Source organism: Taurulus bubalis, assembly GCF_910589615.1.
Source record: "Taurulus bubalis genome assembly, chromosome: 17".
Taxonomy (NCBI): Eukaryota; Metazoa; Chordata; class Actinopteri; order Perciformes; family Cottidae; genus Taurulus; species Taurulus bubalis.
The window spans coordinates 9789007-9812747 of record NC_136605.1 but is presented as its reverse complement, the minus strand read 5'-3'; the positions used below and the strand labels follow the sequence as shown (position 1 = coordinate 9812747).

The window sequence follows — 23741 nt, the reverse complement described above, 5'->3', positions numbered from 1 at the left end:
TTGGCCTGCATGCAGTTCACTGGCCATCTGGATATCCTGCAGATTATCAGCTTGCAAGGAGTTTAGCTGGTCAGATACAATAATTAAATGCAAACCAAATGTGATGTGGAGATATTCATTCATAGTCTGTATCCTGCACACCCACCCCTCTACACACATACACTCTGTCTCTCTCTTGATAGCTTGTGCAAAAACGACAACAAAACCCAGCAACATGTTATTAGTGTTTTTATGAAAACAGTATTTTATCTTGCATACATAATACCAACTGCCATTCACACAACAAAGGCTTTTACTCTTTAACACTGCAAAGTCATACTGCAGCATTTGTTAAATGCTATTACAATCTATCCTGATCATATATGCTGTTAATACAGTAATCCATGTGCAGCATCTTTCATTACTGCACCATTTTATCATTAGGGAAGCTCTTTATAAGAGCATTACATGTTTCACTGTAGCCTAAAGCAATTGGTGGTTTTGTAAAATTGTTGCAATTAGTGTTTAACCACAATTGTCAGATATTATTGTAGAGATGTTAATTGGCAACACAAATCATTATGAAGGATTGTTAATAGAAAAAAAGGAAAAGGAGCCTTCAAACAAATATCGGCAACACATAAACACTTATTTTAACATGTGTGAAATGATGCTAAGGCAAATACAACAAGTTACATTTTTTATAATGTTAAGTTAAAGTTAATACTGTTTACATTTCAAGTTCATTTGAAAGTTGTGGACATATATTGCCATAACATTAAAAGTGCCAAGTATCTGAAGTATAAGTAAGACTAGATGAATAAACAATTTCAGAATTTGTTCATCCTTCATAGGTAAAATAACCTGTGACAATCTCTGAAACATTAGCATTAAGTCTAAATCATTATTACATAACAATTATTGTTATAATTAATAAAACAGTAATATTTATCATTTCAATCACATGCTTGGATTCACACATGTAGCGCTTTACTGAATGAGACAGTGTCAGTGACATAAGTGTTGTTTCTTGTTAAAATACGTCTAAAATACAAAAGGATGAATTAACACATCTTCAGTCCAACACATTATAGGATAACTACCTACACATGAGAGTAAACAACACAACAATGTATTTAGTAACAAGTCTAATATTGTTTTTTGTCATGAACCACAATCCTCAGTGCCGTTTCCAGAGCACTCAGCACTGACAAGACCAGATTCTCCTACAGATTCATTATCCAGCCTGAGGCAATTCATTTGCTAATATCCAGCGAGCTTCCTCGTCTCTGAAAAACAACACCTCTCCTCCTGTAGTGGCAAGTGGCTCAGTGTAAATTGGACCACTTGAGGCCCGGACTGGGAGACCGGCTGGCAGCAACATTCAGAGCTCCTTTTCCGAAGCCCTTTGTTGGCAGAAAATGCAGCTTTCCATCTAGTTCAGATGTGTGTCATGCCTTGCCTTTGGCAATGGCCATGGTCATGCGCTCGGACACTGTTTTGATGGGAACTCCTTTGCGGGTCACTTTAACATGGATGAAGAGGGTGCCGGGCGACAGACTGGAACCATCTGCCTTCAATAAATGAACATGGCGATAACCTGAGAAGAAAGAGAATATGAGACACACATCACAAACATGCCACAGTGATGACTGGTTTTTAATATGCTGCGTGAATCTTTATGAGCACCTGTTCGTAGGCTTATGAAGGGTAAAGTAAACTGCCCTACAAATTCATTTTTGGAAGTGTGATCATGGTCCTCCACTACAAACCGCACCAGGGCCAGTTCAGGGACCTGCAGCTGGAAGCTCAGAGTGCAGTCCCATCGTGGGTTGAAACCTGTAGAGGGCGCACAAGAGCCATAAATACATCATCCAGTAAGGTACCTCTCAAACAAACTCATCATGGTGATGGACAGGAGAGGCTCCTACAAAAGATCTGTGCAGCTTAATGCTGTCATGTGTTGCCTCCTGCATTTACATAATCACAAACAGCATTACAGCATACAGTAACATTATCTCATAACAATAATAGATTTGCAATAAAAAGCATTTATTCAGGCAATAACAGAAGATTGACACTTAAATGTCAAATGTTTTTTTTATTAATTTATGATGTCTCAGAGTTACCATTGTTGTCAATGCGGTGTGTTTTGTCTCTTGCATTATCAATATCCACCCCATGGATTTCAACCCACACTTGTGGGTCCACAATGGAGCTGACCTTCTCCGTGTTGATTTTTGGCAGCTGTTGCGCAGATATTATCTAAAAAGCAAAACGTAATTAGTAAATTATCATCTCCAATTCTGAGTCATTTTATTTTATTGGTATAGCCCCAAATCACAAGTATGCCTCTAAGGGCCTCACAATCTGTGCAGCATAAAACTCACTCTATTTTAAACTGCAATTTGAAGAAAATGTAAAAAAAAAAAAATATTTTAATGGGAAAAACGGAAGAAATCTAAGCTAAGAGCTACAGAGGAGGAATATATCTTGCAAACAAACATTTAATAGATGTTTTATGTTCAGAGGATTCAGAAACAACAACAGTAAACGTACACTATTGAGGAACAAAAACACACTACGAGAGAAATAAAGTGGAAACATACATAAAGAGTTTTGATCTTAATGAACAAAGTATATAGAAACTGGATTGCAGTATGTCAAAAATCGAATTATGACTTTTAAGATGAATTTGAGTTGAGTCGTCCAATTTGCCGCAACACTGTTAGGTTACCACTCACTCGTATAGTCAGCTGGGTTGGGATGTGACCGGGGCCTCCACCTGTGATCTCTGGGTTGAAGTCGGACGTTGGGCTGCACAGGAAGTCCGGTTTCAGAACGTATCCACAGCGACCGTTGGGGAGGAAGCGACCCTGGTTCAGGTCCATCTGCTCCCCGGAAGTCTGGAAGTTCAGAGCCACTGAACAGCACAGAGAGTGGAGTCAGAAACACAGCAAGCCTGGTCACACGCGTGCCGACGGAAAACATTAAAGCACCCGTGAATGCTGTCAGTCAGTGGAAGCCGGGGACATCAATGTTTTATGATGTTGCAGCAATTTGCAGAAATTAGTTAGGACACTGTTTCTTTGGCACTTAGTCACCACATAATGTTTTCCAAATGAATTGCCTTAATGTGCTGCCATCAGAACCACATCCAAGCTTCTAGTCTGGAGTACTAACCCATCTGGCAGCCACCATTCCACATTTCCTGAGGATCATAGTTGGATGATTGGAGGCGCTGGCCGGAGGGGTAGATCCGGCTCAGCTGCCTGCTGTTGTGTCTCACAAAAAGCTTTCCTGCGAATGAAAAGAAGAAATCCACACGCATGATACACTGGAGGCTGATTATATTTGATGTAGAATCAGCTGCAGTAAAGCAATGTCAGAGAATCGCTTTGACTTTTCTCTGTGTAATGTCAAGATGCAATTATTTCCATTGTTGTACCAGAGTCTTTGATGAGCCTGAGGGCATCACTTTCAGAGAAGGAGGACATTTCATTTGGAGGGTTTTCAGATGCATTTCCAAAGCCACGGAAGGGGACACTTTTGCAATAGACCACCAGCTCTGACAGCTCTGGGCTCAGCTTAGAACAGACCTGAAAAGGGTAAATGCAAACATAAAAGAACATTTGCCGATTATCTCAAAGTTAACTTTAAAAGCTTTTCACGCTTAACAGCAAGTTTTGTTGAACTGACCTTGGCAGGATCCTTATTGGGAGTGTTCTTATTGCTGCTTACTGGTTCATCTTCAGAGCTTGAGGAGAAGCTGGCACAGCTACCATCCTTGCTCAGCTGGCCCAGGTGAGGAATCAGCTTCTTCCCTTTCACCAGAATACGACCCTTCAGCTCCTGCAACGAACAAATGACTCTGTGAGAAAACCAGACAGACAGATGCCTTCGAAAAAGTATCTAGCTGTGTCGGTGTGTGTTGTACCTCAGGAGAAGGCAGATCCTTCGGCGGCTGGGCACTGAGCGACTTGGTGAGCAGTTTGCTGCCCAGGATGGTGTGGAGGTCCTTGGCCATGACAACCTGCTGCTCCACAGAACAGTGGTTCTCCAAGGACAGGATTAGAGGATATGGTGACGCCTGCAGGGAGAAACACAGGGAAAAAAAACATATGCCGTGCCATTGAAATGCAATTAGATCACATGATAGCTATGCGGGACCGAATACAAACCAAAATATCGCAGGGTTGCCTCACAGCCAAGTACGCAACCACAAGAAGCGCAGTGGGCTGTGAAAGCGAGAAGTCTGACTGACTACTCACTTATTTCATTAGCAGTATTAAAGAGCAGCAAGCATAGTGTCATCGCTGAGGATTTACACCATTCAATCAAGTTCCTCTGACCTTGAAGGCGTATTGGGCGATGGTTTCAATGACCTCCTTGAAAGGCACTTTGGAGGTGAGAGTGTGGCCATGGTAGATGACAGGTTCCCCTTTATCTCCATCCCAGCAGTCCAGCTCCACGCAGCGACAGCCCTGATTCAGAGCCCTGTCAGTGAAAGACATGTACTTGAAGATCGGTCAACTTTAAGAACACCTCAATAGGTTTTGATCAAGCTGAAATGTGTGCTGTTTGATGATGTTTTTTGAGTCTTGGTCTGAATACCTGATGTACGGCTCAGTGCTGCTGGCGCCGGTGACTTGGTCCTTGGTGAGGTAAGTGTTGTGCGACGAGGAGATGAAGTAGTGCGCCAAAGGGCGGCTCATGTCCTGGTAGACTCTGGCATGGTCGGGATTAACCACATCGTTCTCCCGGGACAGCATGTACATAGTGAAACCATTCTGGGTCATGAAGTGGTGCTTCTGAGCTGCAAAACATGGCAAAGAGTTTAAAGTATCTTTGAGCAACTTTATCAGAAAAAAACTGCTGAGAGTTTAAGGGTTGAAACAACATGCATTAGGACTCTGCTACAAGGATGAACAGAAGGTTTACAATAATCAACAAACAAATTGAGCTAAACAGTCTAAATATTGTTGAAATCCTTTCACCCCATTGACTCCCTTATTTCGTCAGATTCTCTGTTACTGAACCAGACGACCATCTGGTCTCCAGTTTACCAAATGTCTCACTCATTTAGTTAAAATTATGTTTTATGTAAAGCGCTACGATGTAACGTTTGACAGAACAAACTATTTATTCTTCCACTTACGAATAAAAGTCAAATTTATGAGAAGCAAAACACAACATTGCTCAAGTCAACAATATTTCCAAGCCGTTTCTCTCTCTCATTTTGTGAACATAACTTACTCTCATTTGTTTGATTTGAACTCGATACTCTAGGACCCCTTTCCTTGGATATTCTGTTCATACAGTTTGAGTTGTGGTGTGTGACATTTTGTTATTTTTCATTGCATAGCTCGTGCTAACTACTTAGTGCAGAGGATTTAGCCTCAGTGTTTAGAATAGCAAAGACCTTCACATGTATAAGCAGAATCATCACCTTTGTCACATTCACAGTGTTTCTATGAAATGGTTGTGTGCTCTTTCTTTAAAGCCTTGAATGACTGCTTTGAGGACCTACCCCAGTCATTGAGCTCATAGGTGAGTGTGAGGCTCTGAGCATGATTCAACGAGGCATCTTCTCCTTGGTCTCCCAGGAAGTCCCGCAGCTCAGCAGTAGCAAGCACACAACCATTACTTGAATAGTGTCTGAAGACTGCGTCCAACTCAGGCCGGCGCAGCAGCTCCCTGCAGAACTCCTCAATCTCTATATGATCGAGACGATCATCACCGGATCTGTCACACCTCTGGGATGCCAGGGAATAGAGAGGAGTTAAAAAATGACAACAATCGGACACACACAGAGACACATAGCAAACACACTACGCTTTTATTTTGGGAAGGCTTCAAATTCCCTGCGATGAAAGCGTTTCCATAATAAATCAACCCAGCTGTGTGTTCTTATATTAAAAATATGGATTTTTGGGGATGGTCAGTATTGGAAATTGCATCAGGACGGAGCATAAAAAACAACAATTCAGCTATAAAGGAGAGGTGAGTAGCATAGCAGGCGGTACTGCCCCACAATAAAGAAAGAGCCTTGCTTTGTTGAGGGAAGACAAGAGGGAGGGGATAAAGACGTGGATGGGGGTTGGTGGTTGGCTTGCCGCTGGCTTGGTAATTGAACACAGACTCTAGACTCCAGGGTCCCACAGTAAACTGACACTAGCAAAAAGATCAGCAACTCTACATTTTTCATTCACTTTTTTCTTTCAGTGTTCATCTCATATTACAATTACGGCAAAAGAGGATAATTTACAGGTGCTAAAGATTAAGACACACAGGATGCTCCTGACCTTGAATAAACAGCGGGCGTACTGCTCACTCAGGTCAATGTTGATCATCTGCAGCAGCCGTTTGACCTCGTCGTAGCTCATCTTGCCGTCCTGGTTCTGATCCGCTCGCTTCAGGTAGCATCGGATCCAAGTGTAGAGGGTTAAGGAATAAAACCAGACGAAAACCTCAAGACTTCAGTTCCACAAATTAAGGCAGTCTTTGGGTTCCTAATGTGCACAGATACACTTAATGCGTACACTTACAAAATACATTTTCAGTAAATCCTGCTGGACAAAAGTGTCTATCAAATAAATGAGATCGAATGTAACTAGGAGTTGATAGCAACATAAGACTAATATTAGTTCTTCACCTGCATGTGCAAACTGTAATTCAGAACACACATCACACCGTTCAAGATCAACATCACCCCGGCTGCTTTATGAAATATAATAGACGAGATAACAAGATAATTGCCCTGATGATTTATTTGTTTACAAAGCGAAAAATAGATCAACAGAGAAAGTGATGATCGTAATGTTATACCTGATAGAGTCATATTATCCGCTGGCTCTAAGGGATTTTAAATATCAGTGATAGCCAGACTATATTTAGACGTCTCTTTTTCCCCGAGTCATTACTGCTCACATTAGCTATGCTGTGGACGTGGGCTGGGACATGGGACAGCAGAGTCAGTCGCCATAGCAATGCTGCCTCAGCTACACCATATTTATTCTAGCATATTAGAGATTGGGCAGGATATTGGTCCAGCTTTTGCTTCTGAGTCATGTCGGCCACGTGCTCCTTTAAAGTGCGGAGCCCTCGCACCCAGCGCTGAGCATCGTCCTCACAGGGGCACAGCAGGTTCAGGCTCTTCCTGGCCCCTCTGAAGACCACTGTGAAGCACTTGTTCTCCGGCACCGAGCCGCTCAGCCGCCTCAGCGCCTCAGACTGGCAGCCTTCACGCACACACTCCACTTCCCCCACTGCGACTGGAGGAGGAGAGGGGAAGAAGAAGAGTTCTGTTGTGGAGTAAACATAGCTCTGCCACAAGGAGTGAAGCAGTGAAAGGTCAAACATCACGCCCTTTTAGGGGTGCATAAGTCCCGCACAGCATAATTTAAACCTACGACTCTTATCGCGCACAAACTGACATGCAAGTGAAAGGCTTCAGTTAATGCCCTTTCTGCTGACAGTGACGGAGCAGAGCTTTTAATGGCTTTTATAGTTATTATCTCAACATGGCGGCTGTAGATGATCATTTGGAGGGTTGATTTATGAGATATAAAAAATAAAAAAAACTGAGACCACAGCCATGTTGCGAGGTTGTGAGCTAAATGCAGCGTGTTAACATGCTCATAATGACATTGAAGTCCAGCATGTAACTTTTGCTAATTAGCTCTTAACACAAAGTACAGCTGAGGCTGCTGTGAATGTCGTTAATTTTGAAGGTGTTTTGTAATAAACCAAAGGTTGAGCTGTGATGATCGACTTATTTATCTGTCTATTTGTGATGTGATGGTTGTTTTTAATGTTTTTCTTTACTGTAAGAGCTGCTAAACTGTTTTTCGCTGTTTTTCGTGACAATGACAATAAAGTATTTTATTCTATTCTATTTTATAACTATTTTTATTGATGAAACGTTTCACACATTTTTCAAGCAAAAAATTGGAAATATTTGCTGGTTCCAGCTTCTAAAATATGAGGATTTGCTGCATGTTGTCATCACGTATGACAATAAATAAAACATTATTTTGGACTGTTGTGAGATAAAACAATTCATTTGAGGAGATCATTTTGGGCTCTGGGATGTTGTGATACTATTTTTAAATGATCAATAATGAAGTCATTTTTAGTCACAAATCTAAACCTAGGTATTGTAAACATTAAATGTACCTGATGATGACGCCTAATGGAAAGTCAGGGGATTACCAAAGATGTACTACTTCAGTCTGGAGCACAATAGACATGACATTGCCATCCCGACATAAATTATGCCAGCAAGGCTTTTTTTTATAGAGTCACGGGCCAAAAAGGTTGAGATCTACAACCAGAGAAGACACAAACACACAAACACTGTATGGCTTCGAGCTGATCCTAACAACTTTATTCAACACAGGAGCTTGTCTGTTTCTGCCCTGGGATGCCTGCTGCGGAGTGAACACTCAGTTGGCTAATAGTGTCTTGTCCTGACAATAGCCTCATTCTGCTGATGGAGGTCACAAAGCCTCTGTAGTCCACCTCTTCAAAATTACTCCACATTCCTCTTTTGTGGTTTACCCAGAGACGTGGTGAAAGTGACATGAATGTGTGTGTGTGGGTGTTTGTGCGTGTGTGTGTGTGTGTGTGTGTGTGTGTGTGTGTGTGTGCGTGGTTTAAAAAGGGACAGCAGAAGTGTAAAGGGTTGTTTTCTGTGCCAAGTGCTTAAGAGCATCAGACGAAGCATTGAACTGCAGGCGCCAGATCCTCTGGACCTGGAGAAGCGCCTTGAGCTCGGAAAAGAGGAACCAAGCCAATCCTTTATCCTGGATTCACACAAACACGCACTTAAACGCATACGGATACGCTCCCCGGCCGCCTGCAGCATTAGTGGTATCCGTATGAAGAGGCCCGGCTGTCCTCACACTATTTGTTGACTTCATTGTAGGGAGCGTTACGCGCAGCAACTCGACCACTCTGTGTCTATTTCTGGAGCTGCTTGAACACAATCAAGACGGCCTTCACCAACCCTGACCACCCAACCACCCTCCTTCTCTGTAAGGCTAGCAGGGGGGTGAGCAATAAACTGCACTTCAACATCAGGATGAAGGGCACAAACAGGTGGATGGTGGGGGAGCTAAAACATTGAGCTACAAAGAAGAAAATAAAAGAAAGTGAGAGAGATGTATCGCCCACCCAGCTTGCAGTACATTTTTATTCCAATAGAAGATTTAGCTTAAAAAAAAGGCCATGGAAAGAACATTTGAGATAACATATATGCCCTGCACTTTGGCAATCTCTACAGAGTCTAATCTCTTTTGTTTGAATGTCTTTTTTGTGTCAATATGAAGCAGGTGAAATGGCTGTGCTGAGGTTAAATAAGATAGTGTTGCTCTCTAAAAACCACCATGTTCTTCACATTTATACAGTTTTTTTTAGGTTAATGTCCAAATAAGGTGTAATGTCTCTGTCTCTCTTTTATATGACTATTTCAAGCATTTGTGTTCATGTGAGCCACTGGTGTAATTTGGACACAGTGTGCCATTGCAGCTAAAACATGGAAGTTCACAACAATTAGGAAATTTGAGGATTCAAATGAAACTAATGCGTGTGCTCTGATATTTAATTTCATGTGCATCAAGTTCCTCGTATTTCGAGTAGCGGTTACACTTATAGTTCAATTACTACAGTTTTGCATTGTTTCTGCTTTTTACTTAGTCGGTCCACACAAAAATAAATAAATCTCAAGTCCACTTATTCACTATTCTTATCTAGCAATGCAGATAGTTTTACTTAAAACATTTTTGGATTTCTGTTGCTACTAGGATAATTCAGTATGGAAAATACAAAAAAAGTGTCATCACTATCAAGGAAGTTATAGATTATTAGTGTAGTGCATCAATGTATGTGGTTTTTGGTATAGTAACAAAATTATGGAATTTATGTAAATCAAGAACTTATTTATATTGCAAATACTTTAAAAACCAAACCAACGCATTTGCGATCAAATATTACCTTCCCACAACTAGAGTAGCCCAATCGTACAGGATGACCACCAGAGTTCACTTTTGGTGCATTGTGGGTCACCTTCGGACCGTAACATTTAACGACAGCTTAAGAAAGCAGAATTGAGCCAGCAGTCTGTACCGGACTCTTTAGGAGTCCAGGTGTATGAATCGGCACATACACTACACATGATTATTGTTTAGCCAGATTACAAAGCCCATGATTAGCCTCCTCCCTTGCGATGGAAACAAACAGCCCTTTAATAAGTGTGAGATCGAGCCAAGATAAAACAGCTCAACAACTCTGAACAATAAGCTGGCGCCCTGACTCACATCCCAGTCTGTACTGGGCTGGCGGAAGGCTTGCTGGTCTTTCTCTGCATACGCTTCCTTTTCGGCAAAGCCCTTTTCCTCTGATCTGATATCGCTCAAGCATCCTCTCTTAGAACCAATTTCTATTCATGAGCACTCTCGCTTTCAGAGATACTTCTGCTTAACCCGCCTCACTTCTTATAACTAACTCTTGGTCCTTTCCCTTCTTTTTCACCTTTATCCTCCCCCCAATCTGCTCAAGCTAGACCACACATGCACAAATACACTGGACTCTCCATCCCACTTTCCCTGTTCTCAAAGCCAAGTTTAGCAATACTGACATGTCTGCTGGGCTTTGGCTTTGCGGGATCTCTTAGTGGATTCACACCACACAGTGAGTCCGTCATCCAGAAGCCGCAGGTTTCGGCTCTTCTGCCACCTCGAAGAGCGAACTTTCACCATGTTGCAGCCCTGCATCATCACACGTACGTCCTCATTGTCCAGCAGCCCTGAAGCACACAAAACAAAACAGGAAGTTTACTGTAAAAACAAACTGTGATTCAGTGTCACATTGTGTCATCAGCAAGTGCAGTTTGTCTTCGGTTTGTGCCGTTTTATTGTGTCGACATACAAGGACATACGGTTTCTAAAAACATTTCTGAACATAATCATTTCTCTGAGGAAGTTTGTAGGTGAATCTGCATCTTTTGTTGCTGTCTGTAAGGTTAACAAGGCTATGCTAGCACCTCTGTGAGGCTGTGATTAGCCAAACGTGTTGCTTTGTGCTAAATGCTAACATGCTCACAATGTTTACCATCTTCATCATCTTAGTTTAGCATGTAAGCATGCTAATACATGCTGATTACCACAAAGTGCAGCTGAGGCTGATAGTGTTGCAGGTATTTGGTCAGAAACCAAAGTATGTTCGTGTCTATCAGGTTAACTAAATCAAAGGCCACGGAGGGGCGTTTCTTCCCTCTCTAATGCCACTTGACCAAACTTGATTATTATTTTTGTGAGCTTGGTAGTGGATGTTGCATTGTTTTTAAATGATCAACTCTCATACAACATCCCCCCCCCAACCCCCCCCCAAAAAAAACATCTTGACTGTATTTGTCAAGCCGACCGCACATATACAGTCAACACTGCTGCTTACACCCTAAACCCAGGGCTGTGTTTCATATACAAACCTCAGAGGAAATTACCTGTGTAAAGGTTTCAGTGTGCTGAGTGAAGCTGCCGTGGATTGTGTTGAAAAGTGACTTCATGTTTTACCAAAGCAATGTTTCTAGACATCCTTAAAGAACAAAGCTGAGAGAAATTGAATGCTGGGATGTGAATCAGTCATAATCATTTGTAGATTGATATCTCTCTTGGGACAGTAGCAGGCCAACAGACAGTATTTGTCTGGCTGTACCGTTCATAGTAGTTCTCCCTAGCTATTATCATCACATGGAAATTTCATCAAGAAGCTAAAAAAAATCTGAGCCTCAGAACAGAGGCTCTGATACTAATATCACTACTACTATAACTACTATCATTATTTGTTGTCAGCACTGAAAGGATCAGGGCAAATTACAGCAGAAAAAAAAAGATCATAGCAGGAGGCAGGGTGGACACACAACCCGGGGTTTAAGTTGAGAGTTGACAGTAAGTTAACACCAGTCATGTGAAACACAGAAAGGAAAACAAGTAACTATGTAGGCTACTGCTGTTTGCTACGTTTGCTATAACTTGTTAAAAAACAGAAAAATGTGATGATCAATCACAAAAACAAATACTTTGGTGTCAGAAGTACAAGGTCACTTTTACGGGAGCTGGTTTTGTTTACATCTTAATTGAATAAGGACTAAAGTAGAGCTGACGAATAGGTCAATTAATCTATTATTAGACGGCGTTGGGCTCTGAGGAGCCGAGACAGGCTTTTCTCTGACATTAGATAGATGATTAATCATACAAAACAATGTGCAAAATGAATAAAATTGCCAACTGCAACTAAAGCTAAGGATGGTTTTGGCCGGCAGGGTTGAAGGTGAAAGGACATGCAAGCAATGTTTACACACTAGTTCAAACATGACCCACAGACGACTCAGGGTGCAATCCAATACCGTGGAGTGGACATTTTTGCACAAGTCAAATGTAAAATTATGTATAATATTTACATGTTTGTGAATTGTTCTACAATTATTTATTTTGTAGTTGTTTGGAATGTTTTCTTTTCAAATTAGGTGGGAAATGAAGAAGCAGATTTTGTATTTGTTGTTTATTATTTTAATACATTTTAGGTTCTTTAGGACACATTTACTGATTCATCTTGGTTACGTCTTTTGGGGGGCATTTTGCCGTTATTTAATAGTAAAGGGAGGGGTTGACAACATGTGTTAAAGGGCCCAAGCTGAATGTCACCCAGAATAAGGACGGATGCGTTCAAATAACTGGTAGGAAAATGTTCAAAACTAGTTTGATGGTTTGCAAACTATCATTTTGAGGTGTAAAATTATTCAAAATCTTTTAGTGGTCAAATCTATTTAGTTTTTCAAGGACTAGTTAAGCAACTGGTTACTTACACTGTACTTGCATGATTTGGTCATAATACGTTAAGGGTTAACAAAGCACATTCAGCTATGCTTCATTGCTTCTTTTTTCAGGGATGAATAGGGCCTCTCACAGAGCATTTTATCTTTCAGGACTTTTCAAAGGAAAAGTCCAAGCTAACTCTCCCTGTTGTTGAATTATTCTTCAGGATTTAGTCTCCTGCTCACCTACAAAGATTTGTCAAGACACAGTTGGCAAAGTTCCTTTAACTTTCCCTTAAATCACAGTACTCATACTGTTGGTGCCAGTTGGCTAATAAACTTCCTCAGAGAGCCCCCGAAGCTACAGCACAACAGAAACTGCTCTCAGCTCCCTCCCCCCGACTAGAAACGGACTGAGTGCAGTCGCGGATCTCTCCCCATCAGAGTCGAACACAAAGAAATCCCCCTCCCAGCCCTCCATCCATAACAACCCTGTTTTCCAAGCTGTTACCACATGCAAGGCATTCCCACAGGCATGGGACCAGATTAACTGCAGGTCATTGACCGCGCTAAACTGCCCAAACAGCCTTAACTGCCTCAGTCTCAACCTACTGCTGCATCTTATTATTGCCTCTACAGCCAAATCCACATTCTTGCTTTCCTACCTGATTTGTTTTAATATCTAACAGAACAAGTGAGCACAAGCCTAAAAGGGTTGGCTAATCCACAGTCTGTTTAAACAGAGGCACATTCACATTTCCAAACACTATACGCTCCTGAAAACCTCTTTATTTGAGGGTGTAAGTGGAGGGATGGGCATGATTCATCAGGCTAGAGAACTGAATCGTGTTTTCTTTTCACTGATCCTGCAGAAAATCTGGTTGACATCCCCTTCATCAGATGTGTCAAAGCCCTACATGCCGACTGGCTAGCAACCATACTGATGTATTTTATTTAAAGCATTTCAACACAGCACCGAGATTGTAAAAGCAGCCAAATGAGCAATGGTGGAGAGGAAAGAGAGTTGAAAGAGTCTACAACCATGCTAGCTGCCAACCAAGCCCAGCAGGGCTTTCAGCTAAATGCTAACTCCATCATGCTAACTCACTCTAAATGGCAATGCTAACATGCTGACTGATTACAGACTGCAGCTGAGGTTGATGGTAATTACATTAGTCAAATTTGGTGATGAACATGAAAAAGATTTTTGAAATGTTAGCCACAGTAGCATCTTTGTGACTTTGCACAGCCGTGTTTTGAGAAAAATGCGAACATCAACATGCTAAAATGCTCACAGTGACAATGTTAACATGCCTATTGTTTCCCAGGTATATTGTTTACCATCTTCACCGTTTTAGTTTAGCATATGTATGCATCATGCCAGCATGTGTTGGCCATAAACACAAAGTACAGCTAAGGCTGATTAGTTTTGCAGGGATTCCGGTCATAAACAGTACTGGACAGAAATTTCACTATAATGATGATGCTATATGGAAAGCGAAGGTATCCCCAAAGTGATTATGATTCATCCGGACGGAGGAAACAAATGTCGAGATGGTCATGAACGTCTTATTCAATAGTTGCTAATAGTATTTCAGTCTGGACCAAAGTGGTGAGCCAGCTGACCGATAAATCATCAGAGAGCTCCATGTGAGAACAACTGGCTAAAAGAAAAACACAAAACTGGATCAGCTGTGAGAAAACAATAAACATTCAAATCACTCCCATAAGGAATATTTCTCTCAGGGTGTGTCCACACTGTGAGCAGCGGGAGCGCCTTTAAGCTGAGAGGCGGATCAGAAAGAAAATAACCATATCAGCTGGTCAGTATTAGATTGTGTCTGCGTGAGTCCTCTTCACTCATACCCACATACCAGCTCGTCCTGGGACACGGTTCACGTTTCTCTCGACATAACAACTGTCATAAGAGTCAGCTAGCAAGGATTCTACACTTGCATAAAGATAGAAAAGTTAGGGTGTCGTTGACGTGATACGGGCCAAAGGGTCAATTAAATTTTCTTAATTCTGTCTCACAGCTGGCCCCACGAGACGGGTCCAGATCCAGCCTTTAATGAAAATGATGATATCCACAGTTAGAAGATTGTGACACTCAGGAGCTGATCTGAGAACATATTATCCAGTAATATGATTAGAAACAAAGTGAGTGTTATTTTGAAATGAAGAATTACTGCCAATGTTTTTTGGGGACAGCACACTGTTGAGCATGAAAGCAGAATACTGAAAAATCACAGCACTCAGTTTAACATTCTCTTTGTCTTTCATAATGACATGATTTGTTTATACTGTTTACACACAAAAATCTCTTTCCCAAAATGTTGTTCAAAATTACTTTTCTAATCAGTTTACATAAAATTAGGAAAAGCCACTAATACAACAATTTGGTTTTCTCTCTCTCTTTTTGATAGTATTGTTTGAAAATGTAAATGTAGCATTCTGGATTTGGTTTCATATGAATTTGACCGATAAAGTTGTGTATTTTGTTTGTGTAAATCCTGTTTGTTCTCACAATAAACTAATTGCATGCGTTTCACCATCACAATGCCACAGAGCTGCAGAGTTGACAACACTGCCAACAACCTCGGACTCTCTCCCCCTGAAACCAAATCAACAAACCCACACAGGGGATGTCTGTGGCAGTGAATATATTGATCCACGTGTACATTTCTCTGATTCAAAGATTATCTCAAAACAAAAAACCTTGGGTTCACGTGAGACTTTATATGTGGGAAAAGGCTTATAAGTTAGAAATATTTGAACCAACAAGTAAGACTACTCCTGTGACTCCACATAACACAACATTCCACTCATGGTTAGAAGACTACAGTGTGTGGTGTTTTCCATCTGAAGTAAGGATTAAAACGTAACTAAGACATGTGGGGTTGAAGGCCAGCAGACTGATTTATGACGACACTTGGGGGAAGGGGCGGGTGACCTCACTTCATTATTCAGTATTAGCGGGATGCTTGAATATAGAATTGACAGTCGTGTATTACATTTTCAGGGACAGAGATACAGTTTCATAACTCAAGCATCAGTAATGCTTAAACAAGTTTCTGCATAGTGTCAGAGTTTCAACATAGTCTGCCGTGTCAGACTATGTCGGGATCCCTGAACACTCACTGCTGTGAAAGCATGAAAAATAAGGGGTTTGGAGCAGGATTTGAGTTGTCTGAATGCCAAAATAAACTTATCATATAAGTTTAACATATCAACACAAATAGGTAATCAGCAGCAGTGTGAAGTTATTCTTGTTTTTAACGAGTGATGTCTTGTTGTTTTTCTTTTTTAACTTTGTGTTGGGGAAATACTGCTGTATTTTATTGTAAAATCATGGATACAGTCATTGTATTGCTTGTATGTAGTTAAGAAACAACTTAAATTAAATTAAATAATATAATTGATGTTATGCTGTCAACTCGATATTGTAAATCTGCCAAAGGTCGTGAAAAAAATACATGAATTGTATACTATTGTAGGCTGCAAATAGGTCAAAAGCGTGGCCCAGACTTCCAGACTTCCCGTGTCTTTTCAGAGATTCTGACAGGTGCTCTGTCGCTGCTCAGCAGGTGTCTATTTTGGGGCGAAGTGTCGCCATGAGCTGAAAGTACTTGAGTGAAGGGTACAGCAGCCAATCAGCGTTGGGCTGAGAGACGGTAGGCTGCAGTCTGCTGAGGAGCCTGAATCACATCAGTGGGCTCGTGGAGGAGTTCAGCTCTACTTGAACTACTCCCACACGGCGCAGTTCAGCTCGGGTTGATGTGTCATTATCCGCTGATTACCAGCACGAAATAAAAGCTATTAGTCATATGCTCTAAACTGTTTTATCTCATGAAATCCACTATATTGATTGTTTTAACTTGGGGGAGCAACTATAGGTCACAAGCACATGGACAGTAAATACAGTCCTGAATGAGCAAACAAATCAGTAGCTAGCAAGGAATGTAACAAATTAAATCTTATCATATATTTATATATAAAGGATGCAACGCGATACTTCAATAAGTACGACAGCAATGGCATTGATAACACAACACATAGAAAATACCAAGATAAAGGTATCTTTGTCACTCCTAAAATACAAAACAATATTACCCAAACTCCCTCCTGAAATATATGAATACATTATTTAGTGCGATACAAATCCTAATCACTCACACCGAGATAAGTACATACCAGGAATGTCGCGGAGGTGATGCCACAGTAGGAAAAACACTGAACTCTATATCCACATATTTAGGTCATTGACGTACCTTTGCGGCACCAAGGAGCTGGAGAGTTTGTGTTTCCTTACCGAGCTTCCTGATGGGGTCCATCGCCTTCTCGGCCCCTTTCCTCCTCGGCTCTCTGGGGCCGGGGGCCGCTGACTTACTGCTGCCTAACATTATTACGACTTCAGCGGAAATAACTGCAGGCTGCAGCTCTCAGACTCGAGGCTGGCTCGTTAACTTAAAGTCCGGGAGCGTGCAGGTGTCCTCCAGCGCAGACTTGTGCTGTCCAAGAAAGGCCCCCCGAAAAGAGAGAGACAGCTAAGCGCAACAGTTACTCGTTTTCCACATGTGTGGAAGTCCCTCCCCGACGCTGCTCCCCATGCCTGTGCATAATGTGACTCCAAACAAGGCGCACAGTCTACGCACTCACACCTCCTCCTGCAGCCCAGCAAACCCTGACAAACTGCGCGACCTACGGATGGTCAAGTTCGTGAACACAAGTAGTACAAAGTTGAGGTACTTGTTCTCTTTGAGTATTTAAATTTTCTTTGTATACTGTATACTTCTTTTCCTCTACATTTCAGAGGAAAATATTGGACGTTTTACTCATTTTCGTATTACTTTGGTTGATAATTGCTTTGCAAATGTAGATTCATATGCAATCAATAAATACATAATTGTGTATTATTATAGGTTAAGATAAGACTCACAAGCCTCCCTGCAGTTTATGAAGTTATTCAGCTACTGGCTGCATGTATACTTCCATGTAATATAGCACAAACTACATGAATCCTTTATTATTCTGCATAATACTTTTCCTACTTGAAGTATAAGTTTAGTTTTTTTAGTAAGTACCACTGCATAAGACAGTTCAAGCACAAATTAGTACAATATGATGATGTGTCTGCTTAATGTTTAATTACCCCCATTGTAAAGGTACACACATGTATACACATATATACATGGATACATATTGTGTACTAAGAGGTGTATACTTCACTATCCAAACCGAAATATGGACATTTGGGCTTTAAATGCACTCCTTCAGGAGGAAAGACAATAATGATAGCTTGTAAAAACTATTATGTGGACTTTACCTGTGTATGGATGTTTGTCTGAGTATTGATGGCCATTGCCTGAAGGTCATTGTTTGCTTTTATTGTGCGTCACAACATATCTGGTCATCAAATAATCTTTATATTTTCCAGGTGAGGTTCATGAGGACAACCCATGTCCTTGGGCCGCTGATTGTATCAAAGTTCTGGGTAATTTTAGGGAAAAAATATAGATTATGACATTATAAAACATGTTTACTTGTTGGTCAGCGTAAACAGGCACTAATAGCATATATTCAATTCTTTACCCCAATTAGTTAGAGTGCAGTGCCCCCTGTTGGCCATGACGAGGAATTGCAAATATCTTAACAACAACAATGAATTATTTTCAAATCACATGTATCTTGTGGCCAGATGTATCTACATGGATCAAAATGGTGATGTGATGTATACAACATAAAAAATAGACTTGATTATGTTTTGTAAGTAGGTGGAGACGTGCCCACAGTAGCAAAGCAGTGGCTGGAAACTTAATTAAGTCTTTGTAATGGAGTTATAACAGAGAGCAGAGAGGGACAGAGCTCCACCAGGTGGTCTGAAACTGGTCCTGTCAGGAAGAACATTAAATATAATTTGCCCTGATCCGCAGCAATCCAACAGCACACACACACACACACACACACACACACACACACACACACACACACACACACACACACACACACACACACACACACACACATGCGCGTGCATAAAAAAGCAACTTTGGTGGGGTGGGTGGAAGTCACTTAAAGTGACATGTTTCTCTCACTCTGCCATTGAATGCAGATGATGTACCAGTGAAACAAATCTGGACCTGCTGTCATCATGGAAATCTAAAAAAGGACAGCCTCCTGTGCTCAGATGAATAGCAGCCATTACTAAACATGTACACTTCAAAGCGGTGCATACAGCCTAAAACAATTATTTTTTGTATCTTTCACCCCCTCTCAATTGCAGCAACAACCACGTTAGACAGGGTGAGAGATTAAGTCATGCCTGCTAATCCTCACAAGCTGTGATCTATGCAGGAGCAGCTCTGGCTCTGTAGCTGCACCGCTCCTTGATTTGAGAAGATGGAAACCCCTTGGTATGATTTCCATCGTCATTAGGTTTCATATTAACTGGAACATATCACGTCTTCCTCAAAGGATTCCCAGCTCAGCTTGCTTATTTGGCAGCGCTGTAACTCTGCCTGATTCTATTAGTAGAAACAGTGGGCCTGTGTTGTTTGTAGCCATTGGATTCTCAGTCTTTGTAAGCAGTGTTGGGAGACCCACCATAAGAGGTCACAGACTGAATAACGCATTTCATCCATTAATGCAATTGGTTTGTGGAAACTGAAGAATATAGGCCTGTGGGTGTACATGATATAGTGACACATGCACAGTTAAAGAGGAAGCCAGTGGATTGACGAGCAATTTTCCAGTGAACAGTGGGACAGTGTGCAAACCTCCTTAGATGTAAATGTGAAAATGGACAGAAGAGAATTATCAAAAAAAACTATATAAATATGTGCATACTTCATAACAAGGTTATAATGTATTCTTTATTAAACAATAATTAAATCTAGCAGTTTAATTTACAGATATTGAGAACAGTTATAGTAAAAGTTATGAAAAACGTAGACATGAGGAGATTGTTAGCTTAGCGTGTAAAACCCCACTAACGCTAAGCTACAGTAGTCTAAAGGAGAGCTTCAGTGTTGCCTTGCAAGATCAGGGGCCGTCTACTTCCTGAAACTAAAGTAGTTCATCGAGATTTGCAGTTCACGGATTAATACCACAGATTGTAGCAAGCGCCGTTTTCAATCTGATGACACGCATTTAAAGACGGTGGTCCATATTTACTCGAGAGAAAGTAATAATCACTCGTAATTCGTGTTGTAAACCTGACGGGTAACGTTACATTGCAGCATTTACACGGACCCAGTATAAACACAACGGCCTAGTTAGCAAATGGCTAACGGTAGCAATGTTTGTTGCTCGTGGTCTTATTATTAATTTACTTCGTTGCATGTTCGCTGTCGCTATGTCGAAAAATGAACAAATACGAAAATACTTTAATAATTGAAACTGGTCGACCGTTCGTGGTGAATTAGTTCACTTTAGCGTTAGAGACCCTGGCTTTATGTACAGTATGGCGTTTGAGTCAAGCACACCGACTCCAGTCCTGACTAGAAACGACTGGCTTTGCGACATAGTCTATACGTTTTATTTTGGTTGCAACGTTAGTGCGTATGGCGACACACTTTATGAATGAAGTCAGTGTTTAGTTAAGGGAGCGACACGGCGTAGCTAACGTTAGCTAGCTAGCTTCTCCTTCGCTGTTAACACGACAGTGTAAATATAACACTGCATTTTAGAACATGGTTTGCGCAGAAATACTCAAAACTGATCTACAGCACTCCGTCCACTGATAACAGGATTATTGAGCAAGTGTGAGCGCGCCTGACCCACCCTTAAACAACGAGGGGCTCGGAGCTGCGCTCGTCGCGGCGGCTTGACAATAAATGCCGTTTGTTTACGCTGATTCCAACGTTCACCCGAGCCCCATGTCCGACAGTGTATCACTCCGCACAACGCACAGGATATTCATACTGAATCATTTAATGGTCCAACTGCTACCAAAACGACGCATTTGTATGACACTAAACATTAACCATAATTTTATTTAGGAAGTAGGGTGTTTTTAGTTATTTTCCAGTGTGAACGTTCAACTCGGACTAGTTTCCGTAAGAGGCTTTCTGCATTTTGCTTCTCATACAGGAGGGCGTTCATTGTATTACTTATTCGGCGTTAAACTATGTGGTCTGCAAATGAAAGTAAACCCTACTCATCCTACGTATATAACATCCTTTTTGGTTACAGTGATCATATAATGTAATTAGACCGTATTTGAATTAACTTGTATTTTGTAACTTTTCGCATTACCCCTTCATTTGTAGATAGTACCGTCCATATAATGCTCCGGGCTGCTTTCTTCGTGTGGATTACGTTCTTTTGAATGACTATTTGGCTGTCCAATCAGAAAATACTTTAAGCTTAGCAACAGCAAAGTTATCCTCTAGTCCAATCAACTAAGAGAGGGGTGGTCTCTATCGTGCTCAAGTCTCTACCATTTGATTGGTTCAAATACTCATCAGTAATGGTGGACTTGTGGACAATGTAGTTCAATGTGGAGGCCTCCGACAGTGCTTGACTGAAATGAAAACGACATGTCCCACAATCTAACGGGTTTTACAAACAGCTGCATCCGCACGACTAGAGGCGGAGCTGCTATATAAACACGAGCTCCCTCTTCTTGAGTATCACACTGGACACTGTTGTGACGGCGAATCGTCGTCTCTGGGTGAACGATAGTCCTGACAGCAGCGAAACAGTTAATGGTAGTTAGCGACAGTTGCTCTGACAAACTCTTCAAGGAGTTTACTGTCCAGAAGTTTACTTTTAATTTGCGATAGTTTAATTTCACACTCTAACTTTCTTTAGTGATTTCTGGAATACGTGTATTTTGTTAAAATTTAGTTTGACGTATTTCAACGAACTTTAAAAGCTCAGTTTTGAGAACGAGAACATCATCTAAAAATGTGCTAAAGCGGATCCATCGGAGCGGAACCTCAGGATGACGGAGCCGGTGGAGCAGACCCATCACCTGAAAACTTCAGGCAGCCCATCAGGTGGGAGCAGCGGAGACGCGTTGGAGCATCTCCCGGCCAGAAGCCGTGCAAGACCAGAGAATGGCAGCAGGGGGCGGCAGAGAGACCAGAAGCACGGCGGGGACATCCACACAGACAAGTTATGGCAGAGGAAAGGCGGACAGAGGGGGGTGTGCCCTGCCTTAGCAGCCGGAAACGTGCTTCCAAAGTGCCCGACTGCAGCTCAGCCTCCCCAAAAACCCGGTGTTCATGCGGCGCCTGACGGGGGTCACAACCCGCTGGAGATAAACGGCGAAGACAGACCGCTGCAAGAGACTTTGAACCAGGTGCAAGAGGACAGTCACATCGACTCCGACACCGGCTTGGATGCGCGTCTGGGGAAGAAGCGACACCGGCGCAGGACCTCCAAGAAGAAGCGCAACTGGAAGCCTTATTACAAACTGAACTGGGATGAGAGGAAAGCCCTGGATGAGAAGGAGACGGCCAGAGCTTCCCGGTTGAGAGAGGAGATGTTCGCCAAAGGGCTCCCGGTGGCCCCTTACAACACCACCCAATTCCTGATGGACGAGCACGACCGAGAGGAGCCCGACCTCAACACCGAGACCGGGGTTCGGCGACCCACGGGGGTCGGTATCCGCATGGAGGACACCGGCAGCGAGGAGGACCTCTTCGACAACAACAACGAGGAGGAGGATGAAGACAACGGCAGCGGCGGAGGCAGCGACGGCATCGGGAGACCCGGGAACGCAGGTGGGGAGTTTCTCCAGAGAGACTTTTCCGAGACCTACGAGATGTACCACGTCGAGAGCCTGCAGAATATGACCAAGCAGGAGCTGGTGCAGGAGTACCTGGAGCTGGAGAAGTGCATGTCCCGGCTGGAGGAGGAGAACAACCGGCTGCGGCGCGCCGCGGAGCCTGAGGCTCTGACCGCGGGGAGCTCCCTGGTCCGGCTCCGAGAGCTGGAGCGGGAGCTGGAGAGACTGAGGGCCCAGAACACGGAGCTGCTCCTGCAGCACCAGCCCAGCACTGACAGGGGCCAAGTCGCGACCAATTAAAGGACACACTTCACCTTTTCAAAAAGGTAAAAATATGGGACTGCTGCATTTTAAAAAAAAAAAGGAAAAAAAAGAAAGAAGTCCGTTTTCTGTAATCAGTTTGTCATTTGGACCCCAAGTCCTTGCAATGCAATACTTGCCGTTTATTTTCTATTTGGACTGTAAGGGTGTCCTGTTCAGTTGTTGTTGTTTTTTTCAAAGGAGAAATGTAAATATTTCAAAAAGAAGATTCTTTTTATAAAGAGAATGTATTTGACAACACGATAATATTTTGTTTGTTTCAACTAATATGCTGTTCCGTTTTTTGAATTTAAAATAAACATCGTATGTTGCCATTTCCTCCAATAAAAAAATAACTTACAGCTAATTGGGTCAGCTTTCAAAAAAACTGTTTTCCAGAAGTAAAATTCCAGAGTGAATATTTTAACAGTTGTGTGTTAACATAAGTTCAAATAAAATTTTGAAACTGTGTTGTTCATGTGTCGTAAAGCCTGCTCTAAAACACAGGAAGCTGCTCACAGCAGCCGCCGTGTGAAACTATACGTGGCTTTTGTCAGCAATACAAACAGTCGCAAAGCTTTTCTTATGAAGATCCTGAAGCGGGCAGACAGGCCGAGGAAGAATACCCGGACTGGAGCAGAAGGGGGGATGGGATATGATGGAGATGGAGACGCTCTTTATAAAGGTTAACCCACTCCGGGTTCAACCTAGTGTGGATGTTTCTGCCAGAGGACCTATTAAATGGGTTTATTCCACTATTTTAAAACGGATTGTGTTGTGCTGGTCATCTCAAAAGCCAAATAAGCTGCTGCAAATGGTGTTTATTAAAGCTTCTTATTCCTAGAATGATCATACGTTTCAGTAGATTCACAGAACTACAGCTAATGTTCACAGATCCCATGAATATTAAAA

General features: G+C 42.0%; 2 protein-coding genes across 2 annotated transcripts; one reads left to right on the top strand and one right to left on the bottom strand.

Annotated features, from left to right (window-relative positions):
* Window positions 1–221: 221 nt before the first annotated feature.
* plcd3a (phospholipase C, delta 3a) lies at window positions 222–17395 on the bottom strand. The gene is made up of 15 exons (XM_079232518.1): window positions 17106–17395; window positions 10619–10786; window positions 7025–7253; window positions 6285–6414; window positions 5510–5735; window positions 4594–4795; window positions 4332–4476; window positions 3917–4069; window positions 3679–3831; window positions 3428–3578; window positions 3163–3279; window positions 2724–2902; window positions 2109–2244; window positions 1669–1818; window positions 222–1579 (listed from the first exon to the last, which is right to left on the bottom strand). Exons 1-15 carry the CDS (start codon window positions 17194–17196, stop codon window positions 1431–1433), a joined length of 2379 nt encoding a protein of 792 aa, XP_079088644.1. The 5' UTR covers window positions 17197–17395; the 3' UTR covers window positions 222–1430.
* A 4056-nt stretch (window positions 17396–21451) lies between these two features.
* hexim1 (HEXIM P-TEFb complex subunit 1) lies at window positions 21452–23292 on the top strand. Its single transcript, XM_079233408.1, has one exon. The coding sequence runs from the start codon at window positions 21741–21743 to the stop codon at window positions 22827–22829; it is 1089 nt and encodes a 362-aa protein (XP_079089534.1). The 5' UTR covers window positions 21452–21740; the 3' UTR covers window positions 22830–23292.
* The last annotated feature ends 449 nt before the right edge of the window (window positions 23293–23741 follow it).

What these genes read in the sequence shown, in the direction of transcription:
- hexim1 (XM_079233408.1), top strand. Translation starts at nt 21,741, where the DNA reads ATGACGGAGCCGGTGGAGCAGACCCATCACCTGAAAACTTCAGGCAGC.
- plcd3a (XM_079232518.1), bottom strand. Translation starts at nt 17,196, where the DNA reads ATGTTAGGCAGCAGTAAGTCAGCGGCCCCCGGCCCCAGAGAGCCGAGG. An exon ending in CAGAAGCAAAAGCTGGACCA is followed by an intron (nt 6,415 to 7,024) that starts ATATCCTGCCCA and finishes AACCCTCTACAC; the next exon opens with TTGGATCCGATGCTACCTGA. An exon ending in AGGATCTGCCTTCTCCTGAG is followed by an intron (nt 3,832 to 3,916) that starts GTACAACACACA and finishes TGTTCGTTGCAG; the next exon opens with GAGCTGAAGGGTCGTATTCT.